At 35.4% G+C, this 24,759-nt stretch overlaps 1 protein-coding gene across 2 annotated transcripts in view; it reads left to right on the top strand.

The window, feature by feature from the left end:
• The window catches only part of TMEM38B (transmembrane protein 38B), an 81,920-nt gene extending 57,580 nt beyond the window's left edge, over positions 1 to 24,340 (top strand). For both annotated transcript variants that reach the window (XM_074197587.1, XM_074197588.1), the window contains exons 3-6: positions 9,242 to 9,426; positions 10,374 to 10,461; positions 17,656 to 17,773; positions 23,165 to 24,340. In XM_074197587.1, coding sequence (XP_074053688.1) covers positions 9,242 to 9,426; positions 10,374 to 10,461; positions 17,656 to 17,773; positions 23,165 to 23,377 — 604 coding nt within the window. In that variant the 3' untranslated portion in view covers positions 23,378 to 24,340. The remainder of the gene's footprint in view (positions 1 to 9,241; positions 9,427 to 10,373; positions 10,462 to 17,655; positions 17,774 to 23,164) is intronic.
• The last annotated feature ends 419 nt before the right edge of the window (positions 24,341 to 24,759 follow it).

Here is a 24,759-nt window from a genome sequence, read left to right on the forward strand (position 1 = left end):
TAGACGTTTTCAGATGGAGGAGGATAGTGTGTGCTCTGGTTCATGGTATAACACATGTTAGCCACTGTGCTTAATTATGGGGATGCAAAGAAGTGTAATAAACTTTATTGTATTGATTTAATCTATCCAGGAGCAATTATTAATTCTCCAGTTATTTAGATTTGGCCTTGTTTGGTTGCTAGCATACAGAAATTCTGAATATTTATGTGGATTTATTTTATGTCTTACAACTGCTGAATTTAATTGTTTTAGCTTGTCTTTTACTTGAATGTCTAATTTCTCTTAAGTAACCTATCATATTATCATCAGTAGTGGCACTTTTATTTCTTCTTTGACTACATATATATTTCCTCAGTTTCTTTTTCTTGTCTTATTCTTATAGTTAGCATTTTTAGCACAATATTGAATAATAGTGATGATAATGGCCATTTTTAACTTTACAGTTTTATTTCGTCCCCATTAGAGAAAATAATGGCTCTTGGCTCTAGATGGGCACTACTTATCATATTGAGGAAAGCTACAGTTATTCCAATGCTTTCTTGTGTGTGTATGTGTTTGACAGAAATGGGTGGTGTATCTTGTCAAAAGCTTTTCTGAATCTGTTTACATGATTTTTTTCCTTTTTTTTTTTTCTTTGTTTCTGATGTGGTCAAATACCTTTCCTAATATTGAATCATTTCTGAATTCTTGGCATAAACCCAAACTTGTCATTGCAGTCAAAGATTAAAATCTTTGTCATATGTTGCTATCCTAATATTTTATTTAATATTTTCCTATCAGCATTCATTAGGGATTTCTAATTTTCTTTCTCTGTTTTGGCTTCCTAGATTAGATATCAAGACTATAGTTGTGCAATAAAATAAATTTGGTAAAATCTCTTTTCCAATTTTTTGAAACAGTTTCTGTATCTTTGGAATTCTTTATTCTTTAGGTGTTTGATATACTTATAACTCTTTCTGTATGGTTGAGAATTTTTAATTTTTTTTTAAATTGCATGTCTAAGTCATTGATCTGTTCTTTTTCTTTTTTTAATTGATGAAAATGTTTAAATATATACATTTTCCCCTAAGGACCAAATGTAAATGAATTTGAATTGAATGAAATTTTTGATTATTTTTATTTTTGACATTCCCATTCTTTAGGATTAAGTTATTTAGTTCCAAGTTAATTTGTAATTTTTGCTTCAAAGGTTCTTTATTGAATATTCTTGTTATTCATTTTGGTCAGTAAAAGAATCATTTAATATTTCTGCTTTTCTGCATTTGTTTTTGAGGTTTTTATCCCCAAGATAATGGTTGATTTTTGTGAAGATATCATTGACAGCTGCAGAATATTTATACTCCTTTATATTTCCATTTAATATCCTATAGACATCTATTCTTTCTAACTTTTTAAAAAGTCTATTCAAGTCCTTCATTTCTTTTTGTTTTTTGTTTAGTTTTATTTAGGTCTAAGGAACAATTTCATTCTCCCAGCATAATAGTTTTCTTATTCTTATTTTCTTATTTCATTTATTATTTTCTTATATATTTTTATATTACATATTTTTACATATTAGTTATTTTTATTTTTACCATTTAACTTTTTCTTTATGGATTTAGGTTCTATGATATATCATGCATATATATTTAGTATTGATAATTAATTCATTTCATCTAAATATAATTTTCTTCTTTATCTTCTGAGTCTATTTTGCTGTTGCTTTGTCTAAGATAATTGCCATCCTTACTTTTTTAAAATACTTCAGCAGAAGTTAGTAAATTTTTATTAAGTATCTAATATTAAGTGACAGACTGTTGAATGCTGAGAACACAAAAAAAAGGAAAAAGAGAGTTCTTAATGGGAGAGAGATTATGCAAACAACTGTGTGCAAACAAGCTATATTACCCCATTAGATATAACTCCTTGAAGACAGGGACTATTTTTCAGCTCTTTAGATATTCCCATCACTTAGTAGGCACTTAGAAAATGTTTATCAATTGATTGAATGCAGGATAAATAGAAAATAAAGAGAGAAAAATAAAGAGAGAAAAAAAGAGAGGAAGCACACAAATTAGTGACATTGGGAAGGCTTCCTGTAGAATGTGGAATTTTATCTCTGACTTGAGGAAACTTGGAGGTGTGGAGATGAAGGAGCATTCCAGGCATAGGGGAGAACCACTGAAAGAGCTTGGAGTCCAGAGATAGAATGTCTTGTTTTGAGGAATAGAATGGAGATCAGTATCAATGGATATAAGAATATAGGGAGGAGGGTGAAAGATGTAGGAAGACTGGGAAGTTAGAGAGGCACTATATTATAAAAGACAGGATTTTTTTAAATTAAAGATTTCATTTATTTTGAGTTTTACAATTTTTCCCCCAATCTTACTTCTCTCCCCCACCCCCCCAAGAAAGCAATTTGTCAGTCTTTACATTGTTTCCATGTTATACATTGATCCAAATTGAGTGTGATGAGAGAGAAATCATATCCTTAAGGAAGAAACATAAAGTATAAGAGATCACAAGATCAGACAATAAGATAACAATTTTTTTCTAAATTGAAGGGAATAGTCCTTTAACTTTGTTCAAACTCCATGGTTCTTTATCTGGATATAGATGGTATTCTCCATTGCAGACAGCCCCAAATTGTCCCTGATTGTTTCACTGATGAAATGAGCATGTTCATCAAGGTTGATCATCACCCCCATGTTGCTGTTAGGGTGTACAGTGTTTTTCTGGTTCTGCTTATTTCACTTAGCATCAGTTCATGCAAATCCCTCCAGGATTCCCTGAATTCCCATCCCTCCTGGTTTCTAATAGAACAATAGTGTTCCATGACATACATATACCACAATTTGCTAAGCCATTCCCCAATTGAAGGACATTTACTTGATTTCCAATTCTTTGCCACCGCAAACAGGGCTGCTATGAATATTTTTGTACAAGTGATGTTTTTACCCTTTTTCATCATCTCTTCAGGGTATAGACCCAGTAGTGGTATTTCTGGATCAAAAGGTGTGCACATTTTTGTTGCCCTTTGGGTGTAGTCCCAAATTTCTCTCCAGAAAGGTTGGATGAGTTCACAACTCCACCAACAATGTAATAGTGTCTCAGATTTCCCACAACCCTTCCAACAATGATCATTATCCTTTCTGGTCATATTGGCCAGTTTGAGAGGTGTGAGGTAGTACCTCAGAGAAGCTTTAATTTGCATTTCTCTAATAAGCAATGATTTAGAGCAATTTTTCATATGACTATGGATTGCTTTGATCTCCTCATCTGTAAATTGTCTTTCCATATCCTTTGACCATTTGCCAACTGGGGAATGGCTTTTTTTTTTTAAAAATATGACTCAGTTCTCTATATATTTTAGAAATGAGTGCTTTGCCAGAAATATTAGTTGTAAAGATTGTTTCCCAGTTTACTGCATTTCTTTTGATCTTGGTTACAGTGGCTTTGTTTGTGCAAAAGCTTTTTAATTTAATGTAATGAAGATCATCTGGTTTGTTTTTAGTGATATTCTCCATCTCTTCCTTAGTCATAAACTGCTTCCCTTTCCATAGATCTGATAGGTAAACTAGTCCTTGATCTTCTAATTTGCTTATAGTATTGTTTTTTATGAAAAGACAGAGGATTTTTAATTGACATTGATAGGGAATCACTACAGTTTGAGGATGGGAGTGTTGTGGTTAGACCTGTGCTTTAGGAAAATCATTTTGGTAGTTTGAATGTAGGATGAACTGGAGAGGAGACTTGTGATAGGCAGATCAATTAGTGGTCCATTGCAGTACTCTAGGCTTGAGAGGAGGAGCACCTATATCATGATGATATAAGTATTAGAGGAGAGAAGGCAGCATATTTGAGAGATATTGACAAACCTTTGCAGCAGATTAAATATGATAAATGAGAGAGAATAAGGAGTTGAAAATGTCACCTAGATGGTGATCCTGGGGATTGGGAGAATGGTGGTAGTTACACTTAACAGTAATAGGGAAGTTTAGAAGTGAGGAGGGTGTGGGGGCAAATTGTTCATCTTTTATTTTTGAAGACCTGTGGCTTCATGGCTGATAGCTTGACTTGCATATGAATTGGATTTTAGTCAGACAGAGTAGCACAGAATCTTCAACCTTACTCTTCCAGAGTCATCAAAGATCTGTGGCAAGACAAAAGTCAAGATGACTGGGGATGGCCTGGGATATAGTGGTTGACTTTGGCATCTTTGATGTCAGACTTAAGTTCTCAACTCTTTACAATGCCTACTTTTGGCCATCTTCTCATCCACTGGATTGTTCTCATCTGTCCATTCAACCCAGGCAAGTAGTTATTCCCCTAAGTCACAGACAGGTTTTGAGACCTATTGCTATCCTCAACCTGGTTTAGCCTATTTGCTGAGACATTTTATAGGAGTGTGGATGTTGTGGAGCCATAGGTGAGAGTTGGGTGAAGGTAGACACCGAAGATGAATGATCAGGCCTGAAACTGACTTGGCATTTTCATAGCTGGTTCTCCTTGAATACCTCATATAGAAGGGGAGAAAGAGGAGTGAGATATTTACATATTTCTTACCAACCTAAGAAATTATCATGCCCAGAACTTCCATGACCCCATGCTGAAATGAAGGATATAGCTCACTGACTTTACTTTATTTGCTAGAGAGTCATATCACTTTATGTTCTCATGTTTTTCATTTACCTATTTTATTGCCTCTTTTTACTGACTTCTGGAGGTGCCTTCCTCCCCCAGGACGAGATTCATATTAGTGTTCCCTTTTTTTGTGGCTAGGCATATATTTAGTCAGTTGTATTTGATGTTGATGATGGTGATAATGAAATTTATCTTTAAGCCACCAACAGTGCCCAGTATCTGGTTGACAGCAAATGACAAAAAATGGCATTGTACTGATTCAGATCCACTTCAGTCTTCCGAAGTAAGCCAAGGAGGCATAGATAAACAGAAGAATTGGGATGAAAAATAATGCTGTCCTGTACAGGGATGGGGTTATTATCTCTTTTTGTATATCTCAGAGCCCACACCAGTGACTTGAAAATAAGCTAGTATCCATGGATACCTTAGAATATTAGTTGTTAGAAGGAATCTTTTCCTTGTCATCTAGTCTTCCTATCCAATTCTTTCTAAGAATCCCTCATCCTACATCCCCAGTCATTCAGGGATTATACACTTCCTCTAATGGGAGCACATTCCACTTTTGGACAATTTTTGGATTTAGTTAGATGCTTCCTCTTTATTCTGGAGCCAGTATTTATCTCCATATAGTTTCTACCCTTAAGACCAATTAACCCTTCATATATTTAAAGGTAGTCATTTTGTTTCCATCTAAACTTTCATAGTTTTTTCAGAAGTCAACCAACATGCTTGTCTTCTCTTAGATGAACTCTTTATCTAATTCTATACAATCCAAGTCTTTTTTTCCTTAAATGCAGCACCCAGGACTGGACTTGCTAATTCAGATATGCTCTGACTAATAAAGAATATATGAAACTATCACTTAAGATGATATGTAAAATCCCCTTCTATCAATACAGCCTAACATTAAGAGGCAGGATAATGTAGTAGAGAGAAGATTGACTTTGGAGTCACTAAGATCTTGGCTCAAATTCTACTCTTGCACATAGTAAGTTCAGTTTGGATATTTGAACCTAAGATGTCAATAAGACTTTGTGATGACCAATAGGCAGTTCGAGATGTGAGACTGGAAGACAGCAGAGAGGTTAGTGCTGGATAAGTAGATTTGAGAATCATCAACCTAGATATGATATTTTAATCCAGGAGAACTGATAGTAAAGGCGTGAAAAAAAAGACTCAGGAGAGATCCCTGTAGGATATCCATAGTTAGTGGGAATGACCAAATGAACCATTCAACAAAAAAGACAGAGGAGTAGTCATATAAGTAGCAGGAGAACCAAAAGAGAATAGTGTCCCAAAAAATCTTGTGAGAAACAAGCATCAAGGAGAAAGTGATCAACTGTGTTAAAGGCTGCAGAGAGGTCAAGAAGGATGAGGAATGAGGAAAGACCATTGGATCTGACAGTTCTGAAGAAGAGCAGTTTCAGTTGTTAATGCATCAGCAACCATACTGTGAAGAATTAAGGAGAGACTGAGGAAAGAGGAATTGGGGACACCTATTGAAGATGGCCATTTTAATGAGTTTTAACTGCAAATGTCATGAGAAATATGGGATGATAGCAGACATAATATAGTTTAATGGAGGTTTTTGAAGATGAGTGAGACATGGGCATGTTGATAGGCAGTAAGGAAGAACCTAATAGATAGGAAATAATAAGGCTGAAAATAAGTGATAGAGAGGGGATGACAAAGGGAGCAATCTACTAAGATGGATGGAATGGGATCACTTTTACACATAAAGAAGTTGACTTTGGCAAGGAGAAAGAAAGGCATCTCTTCATGCAAGACAGATTTTTAAGGAATATACCAGAAATCATCTGAGTGAAGTGAGATAAAGTGGGGGGAGAAGAGGGAGTTCATGGCAAATGATCTTAATTTTTTCAGTAACATATGAGATAAGGTTCTCATTTGACAGGATGGAAGAAAGGAGGACCCATGGGATGTTTGAGGAATGATGAAAAGGTTTGGAAAAATGTTGTGGTGAGTAGGATAGCAATGTGGTTATTGCTATGTAAAAGGATTGCCTTAGCTGTTGGTTGTTGTCCTTCATTCTTGAAGAGGACCGAAATGATATCACTATGTTAGAGTCAAGTTACATACAGTGTGTCCGACTGTGACAGATCAGAAAAATATGAGTTCGAAATGCTCTACTAGAGGTCAGACACAAGTAGTCTATGTGAATATTTGGGGTAGATACTCTAAATTTGTGCATCTTATGTTTCTTTTGAGCTACTTCAATTCTACTTTGTTCATAGGGTACAGCATCTTATCTGATGAGGGTTAGCCATGCTAGGAGGTCCTGTGCCTTTGCCTCCTACATTGTACAATCAATTCTTAAGTTTTTGAGTGTGTCCTTGTTTTGCTTTTTTTCCCCCCCTCCCAAGTAAGTGCTTACACTGTGTGAATTCTCCATAGTCTTTTTGGCAAGGAGGCCTCAGTTCTCATTCTGCATGGTTGTATGATTATTGTCCACCTTCAGTCAGTAGCACATGCACAGGAGCAAAGGTGACGTAAGGGATTCTATTCCAATGCCTTATTTTAACTATGGATTCTATCTCAAATGTGTTACTTGGAAACCACGCATTTTTGAATTTTGATCTTTAAGCCATTTTACTGTCTCTGTACTCTTGAGTGTGTTCATCCCATTCTCATATTCATAGTAGTTATGATTGTTAAGTGTGTGTTTTCCTCCATCTTATTCTGTTATATAATTTTCTCCTTATTTCCCACTTGAACATTAAGTTTATTTAGCTTCTGATTAATCTTTCTTTTAATATTCTTCCTATTTACCTCCCATTCTTTCCTGGTTTCTTTCACGATAAATATATTTTAATACCCAATTCTTTGCATGTGCATATTCTTTCCTTTTAATCAATTTAGAGGAGAGTGAGGTACAAGTTTCACCTGCCCCCAGCTCCTTCCTCCTTGTAGATATTTTTATTTATGTACTCCATTTATTTGAGATAATTTCCCTCATTTTTTCCTCTCTCTCAGACTTTTTTTTAAAACTCCTGCTTTAACTGTTCTGGGAATTTTTGTGCTCCACTTGTGATTTTTCTTTGGGGCTTTGCTTAAATATGTTTTGGAGTCATTCTCTTTTTCTGAGTTTCTTTTTTTTTAAGGGTTGTTTTTTTTTTTTTTTTTGGCAAGGCAATGGGGGTTAAGTGACTTGCCCAAAGCCACACAGCTAGGTAATTCTTAAGTGTCTGAGGCCGGATTTGAACTCAGGAACTCCTGACTCCAGGGCCGGTGCTCTATCCACTGCGTCACCTAGCCGCCCCCTGAGTTTGTTTCTTAACTATTGTTATGATACTTTTTTTTTAATGGCTTATTCTTCCAGCCTAACTCTTGAGTTTGGGCTTTATCTTATATCTGGCCTCTGCTTGTTCCTGGGGAGGGAGGGGGCAATAATCAGGACTGAACTTTTGTTTTCTTGAATTCTTCTGCTGTCTTGTGATAATTGAATGTTACATTATTCCAGGATCTCAAGGACATCTCTGACTGGGGATCTATGAGCTCTCAATGTTCCCAAGGTGTCGTGAAGTCTGTTAAGTTCCCTCTTGGTTTGAGTTCTATCAATTTCTGACCCAGATTTGGGTCTGAGCAAGATCGCTTGTCCTTGGTTTATATTTTTCAGCAGACTGAAAATTATTAGCTCCTTGGGAGGTTCTACAGGTTCAGAGTGATTGAACTGCAGGATCCCCTTTTGTCTGGGACATTTCCCTGGATTAGTTTACTGATGCAGATTTTAGCTAGGGCTGAGTCCCTGTTGTGCTTTTGGGATTGGAGCTACATAGTAATTCTTGCTCTGAACTTGTTCTTGTTCAGAATATAGTTAGGATTCTTGACTGATTCACTACCTACTTCAGATCCCTCCTTAATCCTAGGAACTCAGTAGTGACATTGTTGCTAGAAAGGACTTGTCCTACATCCTTGGCTACTAGTTCAGGACCTCCTTCTGCACCAGAATGAGCTGCACACTCACTCCCTGGGTACTGAAATGCTCTGCTCAGCCTCATGCTCCTGGCTGGATCTCACCCCAGTTGCTATCCCCCTAAGCTGACCTGACCTGACAAAATGATCACTGATTTTTTTTCTCCTCAGATTTTGTCCAGTGCCTTTTCTGGGTTGTCTTTGTGTAGGAGTTGTGGTGGAGACCTGGGTTTGCTACTACTCTTCCACCTTAGTTTCCTCCCCTATAATTTATAATTCATAGAGGAAAGGAACCATGTTTTATATTTTTTTTATCTTTTTCATTGCCTAGCATAGCACATGCATAGATTTTGATTAGACATAAAATTTGTAGAAATTGAAAATTTACCATGTGATTGAATTTTTTTTTTGATGTTTACTAGCTGTGGTTGGCTATACAACTATTATATTACTGTTGTTTTATGAATGTTTGAATACTTTTTTGGGTAGATTCCCCCCTCTATAGGCTTCTTGAAGGTAAGTCCCATGTCCCCATTTATGTTGTATTTACAAATAGATGTCAAGTGTAGTGCTTTACCATAATGGGCACTCAATAAATGTTGCTTGATGATGACATGTTGTATTTTTATTTTTCTTCTGCTTCTTTCCCCATTCACATGTAAAAATATTTAAAATTTTCTTTCAGGTATATTGTATTTTATTGCCCATATGACATAGTTTGCGAGTTATATGGTTTCCTGCCTATTCAGCTCCTGGTTGCATCAATGAAGGAAATGACCAGAACTTGGAAAATCGTAGGTGGGATCACATATGCTAGTAGAAATTATACAAATGCCTGGCTGGTGTTGATAGCTGTTGGATGGGCCCGAGGTAATATTACAACATAAATTATTATCTAATAGATCAGAACTGTTGATTAGTCCTTTAATGGACTAATGGAATTATCTGCTCTATTAGTGGGAAAGTTTGGGGAATAAGACATTTTTGCTTTTAGATTTCCTTATTTCTCTATGGCCATGAAAGCATCATCTTATTTTGGATTTTGCCATACACAATTATTAAGAAACTGATTGTTGTATTAAAACTTTTAGGATTTATGTGATTAGGAATCCCCACAAAAAGCTTATTTATGACTCTGTGATAGATATAAAACCAATTGAAACAAGTAAACAAGTGGTGCAATAATTTGAAAATAATGCATTTAGAACCACTTGAAATTCTTGATTTCTTCTGTAAAATAAATTGTACTAGCCTTGTAAAATAGCATTTTCTTTTTGGGCTTTTCATTTTATTAGGAGTGGTGCCATTTCTCTGCTCAGGTACTTTGTAATTTCATTGCTATATTTTTGAGTTAAAATTAATTTAACACATTCTTCCAAATTCATATTAAGTGATTAAATATATATGAATGAATGAAAACAACTTAAAAATTTTCCATATTTTTAGAACATAGAAATAAAATTGAACATTGAAATAAAAAAACCAAGATTTTAGGGAAATTTTCTTTTGATCTGGACAATTCTTCTGGTCAGTTATAAAAACTCTATTTAGATTTGAGTTTATAACCCTGAATCTTCCTGGTATGGAATGTTAAAAACAAATGTTAGGGCAGTGAAAGTGTAAGGCTGCCTTTTTCTTAAGACCATAATATATTGGACAGTTTTGGATATTTTGTTATAATCTGAAAAGTATGGTAATTATATTTGAAATTTGTAGGATTTTTCAGCTGGAAGTTATTATAGGCTTAATCTTCCTTTGGTTCTGTTCAGTCATGTCAATAAACTACATCTAAATAACGTTACTTTCTGTGTTTTTAGGTGTTGGTGGTAATTTAATGCTAAGAATGGAGCAATTCCTAAGAGGGGATTGGAAACCTGAAACTAGCAAATTAGTGGAGATATCCTAGTAAGTTGGTTTTACTATAAGATCTTGTTATCGAAATCATTGAGTGTCATAGATATGAATTTGAGAAATCTAAACCTTTGAAATTTAAGTACTACAACCCTACAGCATTAGAAAATAGAATAAGAAGGCAACATGATATGACAGAAGCAACATTTCACTATGGAGTCAAAGTACCTAGATTCAGAACCTATCTCTGATATTTGCTATTTGTACAATCTCCCTGGGCTTCAGGTTTCTTACCTCCAGAATGGGAAGATTGAACTGGATGTCTTTTGAGGTCCCCCCCCCCCCCCAGTAATTTTAGGCCTGTGAAAAAAGATTTTTGATTTTTGAAAAAAAATTTTGAAGGCTTTATACAAAGATTTGTTAAAATAAAAACAAAATACTCCTTGCATTACAGTGGAGTTGGGAAGAATATTTTGTTACTAGATAGGAAACAAAGATGTTTAAGCTTTAGTGAGCTTAATGACAAGTTATCCAAGGAACCCTCTCAGTAGTTAAAACAAAATGGCAGTTGAATTTCATAGTGGACAATTATATTAATGTAACTGAAGAAAAATAACCCAAATTTTGTTTATAAAATAATGATGTTTGAGCAGTCACTTTGAACCCATTAAAGGGAATTTGGAGTCATTGTTATATGTTCTTAGAAGAGTTTGGCCCAAGGTGCTTCTGCAGACAAAAGGAGCAGTGGTTTGCATCATAAGAAAAATAGAAAAAAAGCAACTCAGATTTGTATAGCACTTTAAGATTTATAGGTGCTTTCATCAGAATAACTCTGTGAAGTAAGCATAATAAATTTTATTATCTTTGTTTTGCAAATGAGGAAATGGAGATTCAAGCAAGTTGTAAATGTCTGACTGGCATTTGATGCTTTATCTACTTTCACTTGCTGGCCCTATGCTTATATAAAACTATGATGTATCTGAAAATGAAGTTATGTATGTGGGAGCTTTACCCCAAGAATGAAAAAAGGTTCAGAGAAGGCAACCTATACAATAATCAAGATGTTAGAGGGCTTCAAATGAAAATAGTTGTAAAAATTAGGAATCTGCAATATAAAAAAATTATGAGAAGGTAAAAGATGGATGTTCATAAAATTTTTAAAAATTTGTAGACAGAGCAAATAATTAAACAGTATTAAAACCATTTGAGAGTTAGGGATTCCCTTGAAGCTTGAAAGAAGGTAGGACTAATTAAAAAATGCTACTTTTTGATAATGTTTACTATCCACACCATACGTATTATGTAAAGAGGTAGTTTAATAGGAAGAATAAAGTAATGTTAAAAAGACTGATAAAATTCATGAATAATACTTCTACAATGCATTATTGGGATGGGCTACTTAGGCTATAACTAAACTTTTGATTTATTTATTTTAGAAAACAGCCATATGCTTTGTGATAAAAATTTACATTTATATAAAACTTTAAAGAGTATTCAATACTTTCTCAGCAATGACCATTATCATTTGCATAGATGTAGAGTTATCCCCATTTTGCAGATCAAAGTTAAAATAACATGCCCAAGGTCAGAATATGTCTGAACTGGGATTTAAATCCCAGGTCTCCTAACATCAGGTTTAGTACTCTTTCTGACTAAATCATATAGTCTTATTTAAATGGGAGTTATCATCCTCCTCCTCCTCCTCCTCCTCCTTATTATTATTCTTATTTCACATTGTAATCTTTGATGTGTTATCAGAGCAGACTATTAAGTTCACTGGAATGGTGGTTTACTGGTATGGTATTTATATTATTTTTTAAGACATCATTGTAATTATTTTTATATTAATATTAAAATGTATGATCATACAACTTCATTTAACAGAAAAATCAGCATTTATTGAACATCAAAAATGGTAAAAATATTTTAACCATAATTTTATAATTCTGCACTTGCTGGTTCCATCTTGTTCCAAATAACTGAACCATTTATATATCTCTGGATATGTTTATTTTATATGTCATACTTCTTTTTAATGGCATTTATCATGTGATAGCATAAACTGTATTCTCAGAGTCCAATGTCATAAGAAAAAAGAAAAGTTGATATTATTCCTAAGAAATATTAAGGCTAATAGTATAATCTCTCTCTCTCTCTCTCTCTCTCTCTCTCTCTCTCTCTCAATATATATCTATCTCTATCTCTATCTCTATATCTGTATCTGTAGCTGTAGCTGTAGCTATATCTATATCTATGTTCCTATAATCTAGGTTGCCAAAAATGTATGTACTCAAGAATACAGTAATACAATATCAACTGTAATGTCAGCATGACCCACATTTTTAAGTATGTCCTTGGGAAGAAAAGGTGACAAAAAAGTTAGCTTGGCTATTTCAGAACTGCAAGTTTTCTTTCTATTGTCAGCAATTTAAAAAATATTTTGCTTTTTAGATTTTTTTATTTTGGGAATTGAAACATTAATTTTTGCCTTAATTTTATTTACTTAACTTAAGTGCACATTTGGGTTCCCCCCCCCATTAATTTTCAGTCTATTCTGTTAGATCTTCAAGATCATGATTATATGTACATATATAAATATAAATTTTTGAGAAATGGTGTGTTGATGTTTTTTTTAGTCAGAATGTCCTTGAACTATTTTGATTAACTTAGATAATTTTGGGTGGGGTCCCTTCTTGTTGAAAAGTAAAGTGTATGAACCTTTGTTATTTTTTACATTGAAACAAAAATATTATAGTTTGGAATTTTAATAAATACTCTTAGTTCTCTTTTGTTTCCCATGTCATATAGCTTTTTCATTGCTTTGAATTCAATTTACAACTCTGTAGATCAAGTAACTTTTCTTACTTTGTTTTTCAGATTGTAAATTAGGGATATTAATACACCATCAATGATGCTGTAAGGAATAACGATGTGGAGATATGTTGAAATTAATGAAGTTTTTCAAAAGAAAGACCTTTACTTTTTTTTATTTAACCTTTTTTTTTTTTTTGCCCAAGGCCACACAGCTAGGTAATTATTAAGTGTCTGAGGCCGGATTTGAACCCAGGTACTCCTGACTCCAGGGCCAGTGCTTTATCCACTGTGCCACCTAGCTGCCCCTGAAAGACATTATTTTCTTTTTTTTTTTTAGTTTTTTTAATTCTCATTTTGTACAAATGTTTTTTTACATTAATAAAATATTCTTGTTTACAAGTAAACAAAATATTCCTCCTTCCCCATGAATATAGATAGACTTGCTTGGGCGAAAAAAGTAAAGGGGAGAGAAAAAAATTAAAATAAAAATAATAATAGTAATAATTGTAGGTATGGCCAGGTGGCGCAATGGATGAAGCACCAGCCCTGGAGCCATGAGCGCCCGAGTCCACATCCAGCCTCGTAAACCCAACAATCACTCAGCCATGTGACATGCAAGCCACCCGATCCCCACTGCCCTGCAAAAACCAAAAAAAAGAAAGAAAAAGACCCAAAATAAAATAAAATAGTAATAATAGTAGGGGTGGCTGGGTGGCAGAGCATTGGCCCTTGAGCCAGGAGCACCTGGGTCCAAATCTGGCCCCAGACACCCAAAGATCACCCCTCTATGTGGCCCCAGGCAGGCCATCCAGCCCCACTTGCCCTGCACCCTCCCCCAAATAATCATAACAAAAAATGTGCTTGAGTCTTTGTTCCAAGACCAACAACTCTGTCATGGGTGGATCTCATTTTTTATGATAAGTCCATCACAAAAGTTATTTCCATATTTTTCCACCGTTGCCATTGCTGATCGCAACTCCCTCCTTTCTTATTTCTCCACTACCATGTACTCTATTTTCTCTCTCCTTTCACTCTGACTCTGCTGTAGGGTCTCTGAATGGTGCAGCAGACAGATCCCTGGTCCTGGGGCCAAGAGGCCCTGAGCCCCCATACCACCCCTTAGGCCCAGAATCCACCTGGCCCTGTGGTTCTGGGCAGGCCTTCCAATCCCAGCCCCTTGCAAGAAGTAAGAAAGAAAATGTGTTATATCTGGCCACTCTCCCCTCATGGTCCATTCTCTCCTCCTTTATTCACATCCCCACCCCTTCCCCCTGCTCCTTGCTCCTTCTTACTCCAGATGTCTATACCCCATTGAGTATATTTGCTGTTTCCTCTCCTAGCCATCTCTGATGAGAGCAAAGGTTCCCTCATTCCCCCTTGCCTCCCCACTTCCATATCATTGCAATAGCTCATTGTAATAAAAAGAAAATCTTATTATGTGAAATAGCTTGGACTATTTCCCCCTCTCCTTTTTCTTTCTCCCATTCCATTTCCCATTTTTTCTATTGACTCCATTTTTACACCATATTTTATCTTCGAATTCAGCTTTCTCCTGTGCTTCAACTATAAAAGCTCTCTCTACCTGCTCTATTAACTGAGAGGGTTCATATGAGTATTATCAGTGTCATTTTTCTATGCAGGAATACATGCAGTTCATCCTCATTAAGTCCCTCATATTTCCCCCTCTCCTCCAATCTCCATGCTTCACCTGAATCCTGTATCTGAAGATCAAACCTTCTGTTCAGCTCTGGTCTTTCCAAAAGGAACCTTTGAATTTCCCTTGGTTCATTGAAAGTCCATCTTTTTCCTTGGAAGAGGACATTCAGCCTTCCTGGGTAGTTCATTCTTGACTGCATTCTAAGCTCTTTTGCCTTCCGGTATATTATATTCCAAGCCCTACGAGCTTCCAATGTAGCTGCTGCTAAGTCCTGTGTGATCCTGACTGCAGCTCCACGATATTTGAACTGTGTCCTTCTGGCTGCTTGTAATATTTTCTCTTTGACTTAGGAGTTCTGGAACTTGGCTATAATATTCCTAGGGGTTGGTTTTTTGGGATCTCTTTCTCTGGGGGGATTGGTGGATTCTCTCCATTTCTATTTTGCCCTCTGCTTCTAGAATATCAGGGCAATTTTCCTGTAGTAATTCTTTGAAAATGATGTCAAGGCTCTTTTCCTGATCATGACTTTCAGGTATTCCAATAATTTTCAAATTATCTTTCCTAAGTCTGTTTTCCATGTCAGTTGTTTTTTCAATGAGATATTTCACATTTTCTTCTAATTTTTCATTTTTTTTTGTTTTGAAGTATTGATTCCTGATTTCTGGTAAATTCATCAATCTCCCTGAATTCTATTCTTTGTCTGAAGGATTTGTTCTCCTCGGAGAGTTTTCTTATCTCTTTTTGCATCTGGCCAATTTTGCTTTTTAAAGCATTCTTCTCCTCAATAACTTTTTGAACTGTTTTATCCATTTGACCTAAGCTGTTTTTTAGCATGCTATTTTCTTTAGCATTTTTTTGGATTTCCTTGACTAAACTGTTGACTTCATTTTCATGTTTTTCCTGCATCTCTCTCCTTTCTTTTCCCAGTTTTTCTCCCAACTCCCTCATTTGATTTTCAAAGTCTTTTTTGAGCTCTGTCATAACCTGAGCCCAATTTCTGTTTTTCTTGGAGTCTTTAGATGCAGGAGCTGTGCTTCTTCAGACTGAGTATTTTGATCCTTCTTGGGCTCATTTGCAAAATATTTCTCAATAGTCTTCCTTTTGTTTCTTTGCTTGCTCATTTTCCTGGCCTGGGCCTGGTTTGGGGGTTCTTCCTGAGCTTTTGGGGCACTCCCACAAGGGTCTCAGTGTATGAGGCTCTGTCCTCCCTCCTAGTCTGTGAATGACCATAAGCGCCCCCTCTGCCACGTGGCTGATGTTGGGGGGGAGCTGCTTTTCTATGGGGGGCCTAGACTGGGATCAGGATCTGAATGTGGTCAGAGCCCCAGAAACCTGTTCCAGGGGCAGAGGACAGAGCTCTGCAGTCTCTCTTCACTCCCCTCCCTCAGCTCAGTAGGCTCGTGCCCTGGGGGCTCCTGCTTAGAGGCTCTGCCTGCTTCTGTTTCCTGGATTAGGGCTGGGGAAAGACCATGCTGCTAGCTGTGTGCCCTGAGGGCTGGGCTCCAGTGCTCCCTCTGGCAGAGTTCCCCCACTGTTCCCCCACTTTGTGCCCGGTGCTCCTCGGGGTGCAGCTCAGGAGACTCCCCCGCTGCTGTGAGCTGAGACTCCCAGTGCCCTGGGGCTGCCTCCAGGAGGCTGAAGTTCTTTGGCCCTGGTGGGCCACCCCTCTGGCAGGCCGCCTCTCCGATCCCGGGGAGCAGAGCCTTTCTGCTCTTTTCCAGGTTACCTTGAGTAGGAGAACTGCCTCACTGGGTCCCTTTGTGGGTTCTGTCTCTCGAAAGTTTAGTTAGAGTCCTTAGCTGATGAATTTTTTCAGAGAGCTCCTAAGACTTGATCTCTTCTTGTCACCATCTTGGCTCCGCCCCAAGACATTATTTTCAATGTCTACTTTCAAATCTTTCTTCTCATGAACTCACAATCACTTTTATGATCTGCATTTAGTTTCTTTTAGAAACTCCTAACTTAGTCCTTACCATTTATTTAAATTCCCTGAACCCATATGCCTTAATCTTTCTACAAAATACCTCCTTGATCCCTTCTCATAAAATATTTTGGACTTCTGTCTTCAAGAAATGACTTTGCTGAATCCCACAATCCAGATTGGATTTGTAGGCTAGAACTAACTTTTGTTTGACTTAACATCTCAGTTTTCAATTACTGACAAAACAATTCTAGCTTTTAGTTTTGCAGAGTAACAAAGCATAGGGATAACAATGTTTATACAATGTGGTAATCTAGTATTTTTGGCAATTTTTTCTTATATATATATATTAAGTTTATTCTTAGTTGCAAATATGGATAAGTAATATTTTATTATAGTAGGATCATTAAAATTCTGTACAAATAATAAATAACAAGAAGATAATTCTGGGGCAGCTAGGTGGCGCAGTGTATAAAGCACTGGTCTTGGAGTCAGGAGTACCTGGGTTCAAATCTGGTCTCAAACACTTAATAATTACCTAGCTGTGTGGCTAGGTTAAAAAAAAAAAACCAAGATAATTCTGAAAATATTAAACTAGCTTTGTTTGATATTCCTGTGAATTCTTATCCATAAAGTAGTGATGATAACACTTGCACTCAATCTGGCTCACAGGATTATTGGGGGAAAAGGCTTGGTAAATTTTAATGTGTTATATAAATCCAAGTTCTGTCTGTGAGCTATTAGTCTGATTTCTCTGTTCTGAAGTTTTGCAATGCTTTCAAACTATGTCTTTAAAGTTGAGATGAATTTATGATCTAGATATTATATACTGATTTAAAAATAATTTTATTTTCAGCCCTGTGAAGATAACTCTGGTGGGGGCAGTTCTCTTCACATTACAACACATAGAGAAGCTACCGATTGCAAAGCATAATCTTATGTTCTGCTATACTTTTTTTATTGTAGTCACAAAGGTAAGCATTCATAATACTTTTCAATTAATTTTTACAAATCCTGAATCATTTGTTCTCTTTCTTAGGAGAATTACATGAAATTTAATTATCAGCAGTACTTTTTGTGGCTGAACCAGCCCAATAATACATGAAAGTAATAATTGTCATCATCATCATCCTGAATCAGTTGTTCTCTTTCTTAAGAGAATTACATGAAGTTTAAGCATCAGCAGTACTTTTTGTGGCTTAACCAGCCCAATAATAAATGAAAGTAATAATAATAATGATGATGGTGATGATGATGATGATGATGATTGTCCTTCATTTTCAAAGAAGACCATCATGCCATTAGGGAAGTGATGCCATGACAAGTATGTTAATTGGATTTGAGTGAGGGGATGCTGTGCTATGTCACCAGTCTCACTTTCTTCTCCAGAGCCATCTAGGTCCAATGGCCAGATATAAATCAGGATGACTGGACCTGGCCCTGGATGGGGCAATCAGGATTAATTAACTTGCCCAAGGTTACACATCTAGAAAGTGTCAGAGGTTGGATTTGAACTCCTGTCCTCTTGATTCAAAGATTAGTGCTCTATCTACTGCACCACCCAGCTAATAGTAAAATATAGACACCCACCAGCATAGTTATTGGTGTTTCATTCTTAAAGTGTTAGCTTCCTTTAATATCTTTCTTTGGGTGTCTTGAGACAGGTCAGGTCCACATTGACTAAAGTGGAAAGAGCAGTGGTGTCCAGGGCTGGGGAACAACACCATTCAAATATGTGTCATCTTTTGGAAAGAGAACTTGGGATTCCAGGAAATGGTTGGGGGTGGACCATTGGAACATTGTTTAATGCTCTCATTTATAGCTGATGAAACTCAAACTCAGATTTTCCAGATAGTAACTGAGCTGGGATTTGAAAGCAAATTCTTTCTCTCAGGATCCCTTAGTGCTGTCAACCTCCACACATTTTCTTGGGCTTCTTATCAGTATTACTGCTGCATCTCTCCAGTAGAATCTAATTTTCTAAAGGATAAGGACAGTTTTTGATTTCTTGTATCCCCAGAGCCTAGCACCATACCCTGCATGTGGTAGATACTTTAAAAAGCTTGTTAATCTAATTGAAAAACTAGTGCTTTTGTCCAGTTATTACTCTGCTTCTTTTGTAGATTAAATCACAAAACAGCATTGTTCTCCATCCTTCATTATCAGGGAGCATATTTTAGTGTACTAAGTGTAACTAAGAATAATTTCAGTTATATCTTAAATAGAAATGGTCTTTCTCATTTAAAAAAACACCTATGGGATCTTGAAAAATTGAAATGTTATAGTTTTTGGTAAGTAACAGTAGGGAACAATTGACATAAGACTTTTGTAATCTTTACACTGATGTGTTCTGTGACACAAATACTCTTCATACTTAAGGCATATCTAAGTGAACAGGGAAAATAAGGTCTCTCTGCTTCTCTTTCTTCCAATGATTCACATATCATTTAAATAAGTTTTCTTGATGCTTTCTGTTATATATCTCAAGCATTTTTGGATATACCTCTTAAGCAAAATGCACTAACAGGGAACACCACATCAGAAATTGTAGGTAATACTCCATCCCAGTAGTTTCTGCTTTTCTGGATGGCATCTTTCAGATACTTAGAAGAGGGAAATGTAATTTTTATGTGTTTTCCTTGTCATAGATTCTTACCTATATTATGTTTTTCTTATTTGTCTTTTACCAAAAATCTTTAATAGAAGAACATCTTCTTTTTTAAACAGTTTTGGGAGTCATCTGTTCATATTATCTTTTGTCATTCTTGGTCTCTGTTATATAGATTTATTATTTGTTCGTATTTAAATTATTTTTTAAAAATGAACAAAAATGTCTTTTATCTCCTTCCTACCCCCATTGAAAAAAGGAAAGCAAAACATAATCCCTGTAACACATATGCATAGCCAAGTAGAACTGTCATATTACCCATAGCCAAGAAAGATGTCAAATTCTTCATCATGAGTTCATCCATTATCTATTTAGAGGAGGGTAGCTTATCCTCATTGGTCCTTAAGAGAATCATGATTGATCATTATATTGATCAGAGTTCTTAATCTATAAAAATTATTTGTTTTTTTCCATTGCAGTCGATGTCATGTAAATTGTCTTTGTTGTTCTGCTCACTTCATTCTGAATTCACACAAGTCTTTCTAGATTTCTTTGAAACCATCCCCTTTTATCATTTTTTTAATGGCTCAATTTTTTCAGTCATTCAGTTGTGTCTAACTTTTTGTAACCTCTCTGGATCCATAGCATGCCAATGCTGTCTATGGAGTGTCAAAACTAGTAGAGTGTTTGCCATTTCCTTCCCCAGTGGATTAAGGCAAGCAGGTTAAGTGACTTGCCTAGGCTCACATAGTGTCTGAGGCTAGATTTGAACTCAAGTCTTCATGATTCTGGGCCTAATAACTATCTACTGAGTCATCTAAATGGCTTGTGTCACAACTATAGTATTCTATTCTGTACAGTGATTTATTCAGCCATTTCTCAATTGATGGGTGATTCTGATTCTTTGCTACAACAAAAAGAGCTGCTAAAATTGTTTTGTACATAAGAGCATATTCACCATTTCTTTGATAGGCTTTAGAGACAGCAAGAACTTTATCCAATCCTTTTGTTTTATGGATTCAGAAATGGAGGGCCTGGAAAGATGAATCATTTGGCTCAAGGATGCAGATAACAATGACAATTAAGCTTTGCTATGTTACAAACCTGCCACTCTTTCCACTGACCCATAGTGTGTCCAGCCTACCTTTCTTGAAGTCCTAGCAGGACATTCAAGTTGAGATACACTTTTGCTATTTAGACATGTAAGACTAAAGCTTTGGGGACTTAACTAGGGTTGTAGAAGGAGATCTCAGTCACCTGCTTAAAGGATAATGGGAATTAGGTAAAGGTATCAAGGATATTTGGCATGTTGAAGAGAAGATTAGGGAAAATGTGATAATTTTAAAGTATTTAAAGGAATGTCAGATGAAAGCAGAATTAATCATCTTCAGTCCCAGGAGGGCAGAACTAGAAGTGATGAATAGGAATTGGAGAAAGATGGAGGAGATGGAGAGAGATTAATGTAAGGGCAAACTGCCTTATAATTAGAACTATCTAAAAGTAAAATGGGCTGCTTCAATATTAGTGAGTTGCTTTTCATTATAGGTTTCTCAGTCATCATTTGTTATGGATTTTTTGGAGAAATTTCTTTGTTAAATGCTTAATTTCTTTGTTATATACTGGATTAGATTTTTCTGCTTATCCTTAGTAGCTCTGAGATTCTTTAAGGTGATTGATGCCAAGGGAGTTGATAAGTTCACTTTTATTACAGTGAGGCCATTCTTTCATATCATTCTTTGAGGAATGAGGGAAAATATTTTCAAATGAGGAGAAAATGAAAATTAGAGACCATTATTTCTCACCTTGTTAACTTATATATTCTCCCTCTGATCTCTCATTCTCATGCAAATTTGAGATTAGGCATATTTTTGTCATTTGATAACTTTGGGTTTACAGTTTTAACTTTAAGAGTTTTCTTAATCTTTAAAAAATTACCATGGAATATGTATATTTCTTTTTTTTTGAATATGTATATTTCTTAACAGAGTGGCATCCTAGTTACTTGGTTTGAAGAACAAAGTGAATGTGTGTACCTAAAATTTATGTATATCTCTAAATCTCCTCTCCTTTTTTTTTTTTGGTAGGGCAATTGGGGTTAAGTTATTTGCCCAAGATCACACAGCTAGGTAAATTATTATGTGTCTGAGGTTGGATTTGAACTCAGGTCTTCCTGACTCCAGGGCCAGTGCTCTATTTACTGCATTACTTAGCTGCCCTGCACCACTCTTTTTTAATACTGAATTTTAATAGCCTATTTATAAATAGTATAGATCTTTTTTTTAAATGTTTTTTTCAAGGCAATGGGATTAAGTGGCTTGCCCAAATCCACAAAGCTAGGTAATTATTAAGGTCTGAGGCAGGATTTGAACTCAGGGACTCCTGACTCCAGGGCTGGTGCTCTTATCCACTGTGCCACCTAGCTGTCCCTAAATAATATAGATCTTTATAGAAATAAGATGTTAATTTAATTGAAATAATCTCTACTATAACTCTTTATTGAATTACAAATTTAAAAGTTATTTGTTTATCATTTAAAACAAGTTATGTAGGGATGGCTAGGTGGCGTAGTGGATAAAGCACCAACCCTGGAGTCAGGAGTCCCTGGGTTCAAATCCGGTCTCAGACCTTAATAATTACCTAGCTGTGTGGCCTTGGGCAAGCCACTTAACCCCATTTGCCTTGCAAAAACCCTAAAAAAAAAAAACAAAAAAAATAAAATAAAACAAAACAAGTTATATAATAATTTGATGTCAGGTAGTGATTTCTTCCAGATCTCTTCCAGCTCTTGAGATTCTGTGATTCTTTCAACCTCGCTGGCAATGCTTATTATTTTTCTTACAGTTCATTTCAATTCAAATCTTAGACATAAACTTATTGAAATATTTTTTTCTGATTCATTTTGCTCATCTTATTGTGGAACACAGACTCCTGTGAGTACTTTTGGTTTGTTCCTGAGCTTCCAGACCACATGGACATCTATCTTCTGGGCAATTTCTTTTAGCTTTTAATCATTTCTATGGTTTACCATCTTTTCAACTATCCCAGAAAGAGCTGAAGATAACATTTCTTTACTTTTAACTCTTCTATAGTCTTTATTTCTTTTCTTTTCTTTTTTTTTTTCTTTTAGGGTTTTTTCATGGCAGATGGGGTTAAGTGGCTTGCCCAAGGCCACACAGCTGGGTAATTATTAAGTAACTGAGACCGGATTTGAACCTAGGTACTCCTGACTCCAGGGCTGGTGCTTTATCCACTGCGCCACCTAGCTGCCCTATATAGTCTTTATTTCAAAGAAGAGAAAGAGTATATAATTATTTCCCCCAGTCAGGAGATAACTTTCCCACTTTTACTCTTTAAATATAGTGAAACCACCCTCCTTTCCTTTAGAACTCTGACTGGGAATAATTTCTTTAGTGAGGAAAAATAAAATTATTTGTTGAATATGAGATTTAAACTAGCTTCCTTTTACATCTTTATTTGTCTAAGACCGCCTCTTCCTTTAGTGCATATATCTCCACCAAATTCCTCTCTTCCACTTTACCACCATGGGGCAATGCACTCATTTGATGGTACTTCCACACGAATTAGAGTTTGACTCTTAATATATTGCACAGCACAATCTGCTGCTATATTTGCTCCAACTGTATCTACCATTGTCTAGGGTAATAAAGATCTTTTGCATTATTTCAACTTATCTCTTTTTAATTATGAAACTACCATAATGTTGTTTTGAAATTTAAATTTAACTTTTTTCTCCTAGATAACCATGATACTCACTGAGTCTGATTCTTCTCCCCTCACTCCTTTTGAGATTATACTGGGTCGAATGCTATTTGGCTTTCAGCAGCAGCAGGAATCTACCATATCACTGCAAAATACTTTGAAATCATCTCTGAATGGTACAAATACAAGCACAAGACCCTGTCCAACCAGTACTGAAAATAAGAAGAGACATTGTAAGAAGATGGAATGAATTCACTTGGCAAGTTCTAGGTTGCCAAAAACATTTTCTTACTTGTTTATCTTACAAATAGTGATAAACATTTCTGTTGTAAATGATGTGAAGTAAGGATTAAATATAAGAAAATGAGAGTGACAAAAAAAATATTGCCTTCTGCTTGAGAGGGCTACTACTAGCCCTTTAAAAGTGGCATGTAGAGTATAATTTCTTGGATGCTATGAGTATATCATGTGAGAATGTTTTTCTAAGTTAAATGTAAAAGATTCTATTGTGATCATTTTTAATAGTTTTATATTGAAGAAATAAGACTAGAATTTTTGTAAGTGCTAGGAAAATAAACTTTAAAAGGTAGTAACAAAATAGCAAAAAATAAATGTTTTCATGTTCCCTTAACATTTTTCATGTACCCTTTTCATTTGCATATGAAGTATACCTTCAGTTTGCACTACTAATTACCTTCTGTATTTTAAAGATGTGAAAATTTTTCAGACATTTAGTTTGAGCAATGAAGGGGGGGCAAATAAAACTTTACTCAGGCACTTCATATTATGAGTGAAACCAGTTTGTTTCAGATACAGTTTTCCATTTATTGTCCATAAAATGTATCTGAAATTTTAGGTAATTACATAATTGAAACTGGATATTAGTAATGTGGAGTCTGTAGCTAAAAACTACCTTTCCTTTTAAAAAAAAACTTTTTTCTTCCAAAATAAATCAGGGATTTAATTTTTCATTAATTATTAACCTCATATTTTCCATTCTAAGAATTTGTCCCTCCTTTTCTTTCATAAAGTACATTTGTGTTTCTTGAAGGAGAAATCATTAATTGTTACTAACATTTCACATGACTAAGGACAAAGAAAGGCTCAAGAATTTAATCTGAATAACTTGTGATAGTTGTCAATTTAAAGGAATTATCCCATTTCTTAAATACATCATATTTTAAAAATATCAATAAAATCCCTTTTAGATATCCTTTTCTGTTGTGGCCTTTTTGTTTTTAATTGAATATTCTTTACTACCTGTTTCCAAAACCAGTTTTCATGAGTGTAGTGTTTATAATATCCAGGGAAATATGATTAAAATTAGTTCCCTCCATGTGAAACTGTAGAATGCCCCCTCCAATGTTGGTTATTTATTTATAGAACACTTGATTTTGGATTATAACTATATATCCAAACAGAAACAATAAACATGATAATCCATTCGAATGCAGAAAAATGACATTAAATCTAATTCTTTTTTTGGCAAAAAAAATATAATGCTAGATTTATATGCTTTGTACTACTGTTTCAAGTGCCAGTTAACACTTTGAGGCTTAGTGATATGGTTTCATCCCCTAAGATCATACCTATTGCTATCAGAGGAGTAACAAGTACTGAACATTTTTGGAT

Source organism: Macrotis lagotis, chromosome 8 (genome assembly GCF_037893015.1).
Source record: "Macrotis lagotis isolate mMagLag1 chromosome 8, bilby.v1.9.chrom.fasta, whole genome shotgun sequence".
Taxonomy (NCBI): Eukaryota; Metazoa; Chordata; class Mammalia; order Peramelemorphia; family Peramelidae; genus Macrotis; species Macrotis lagotis.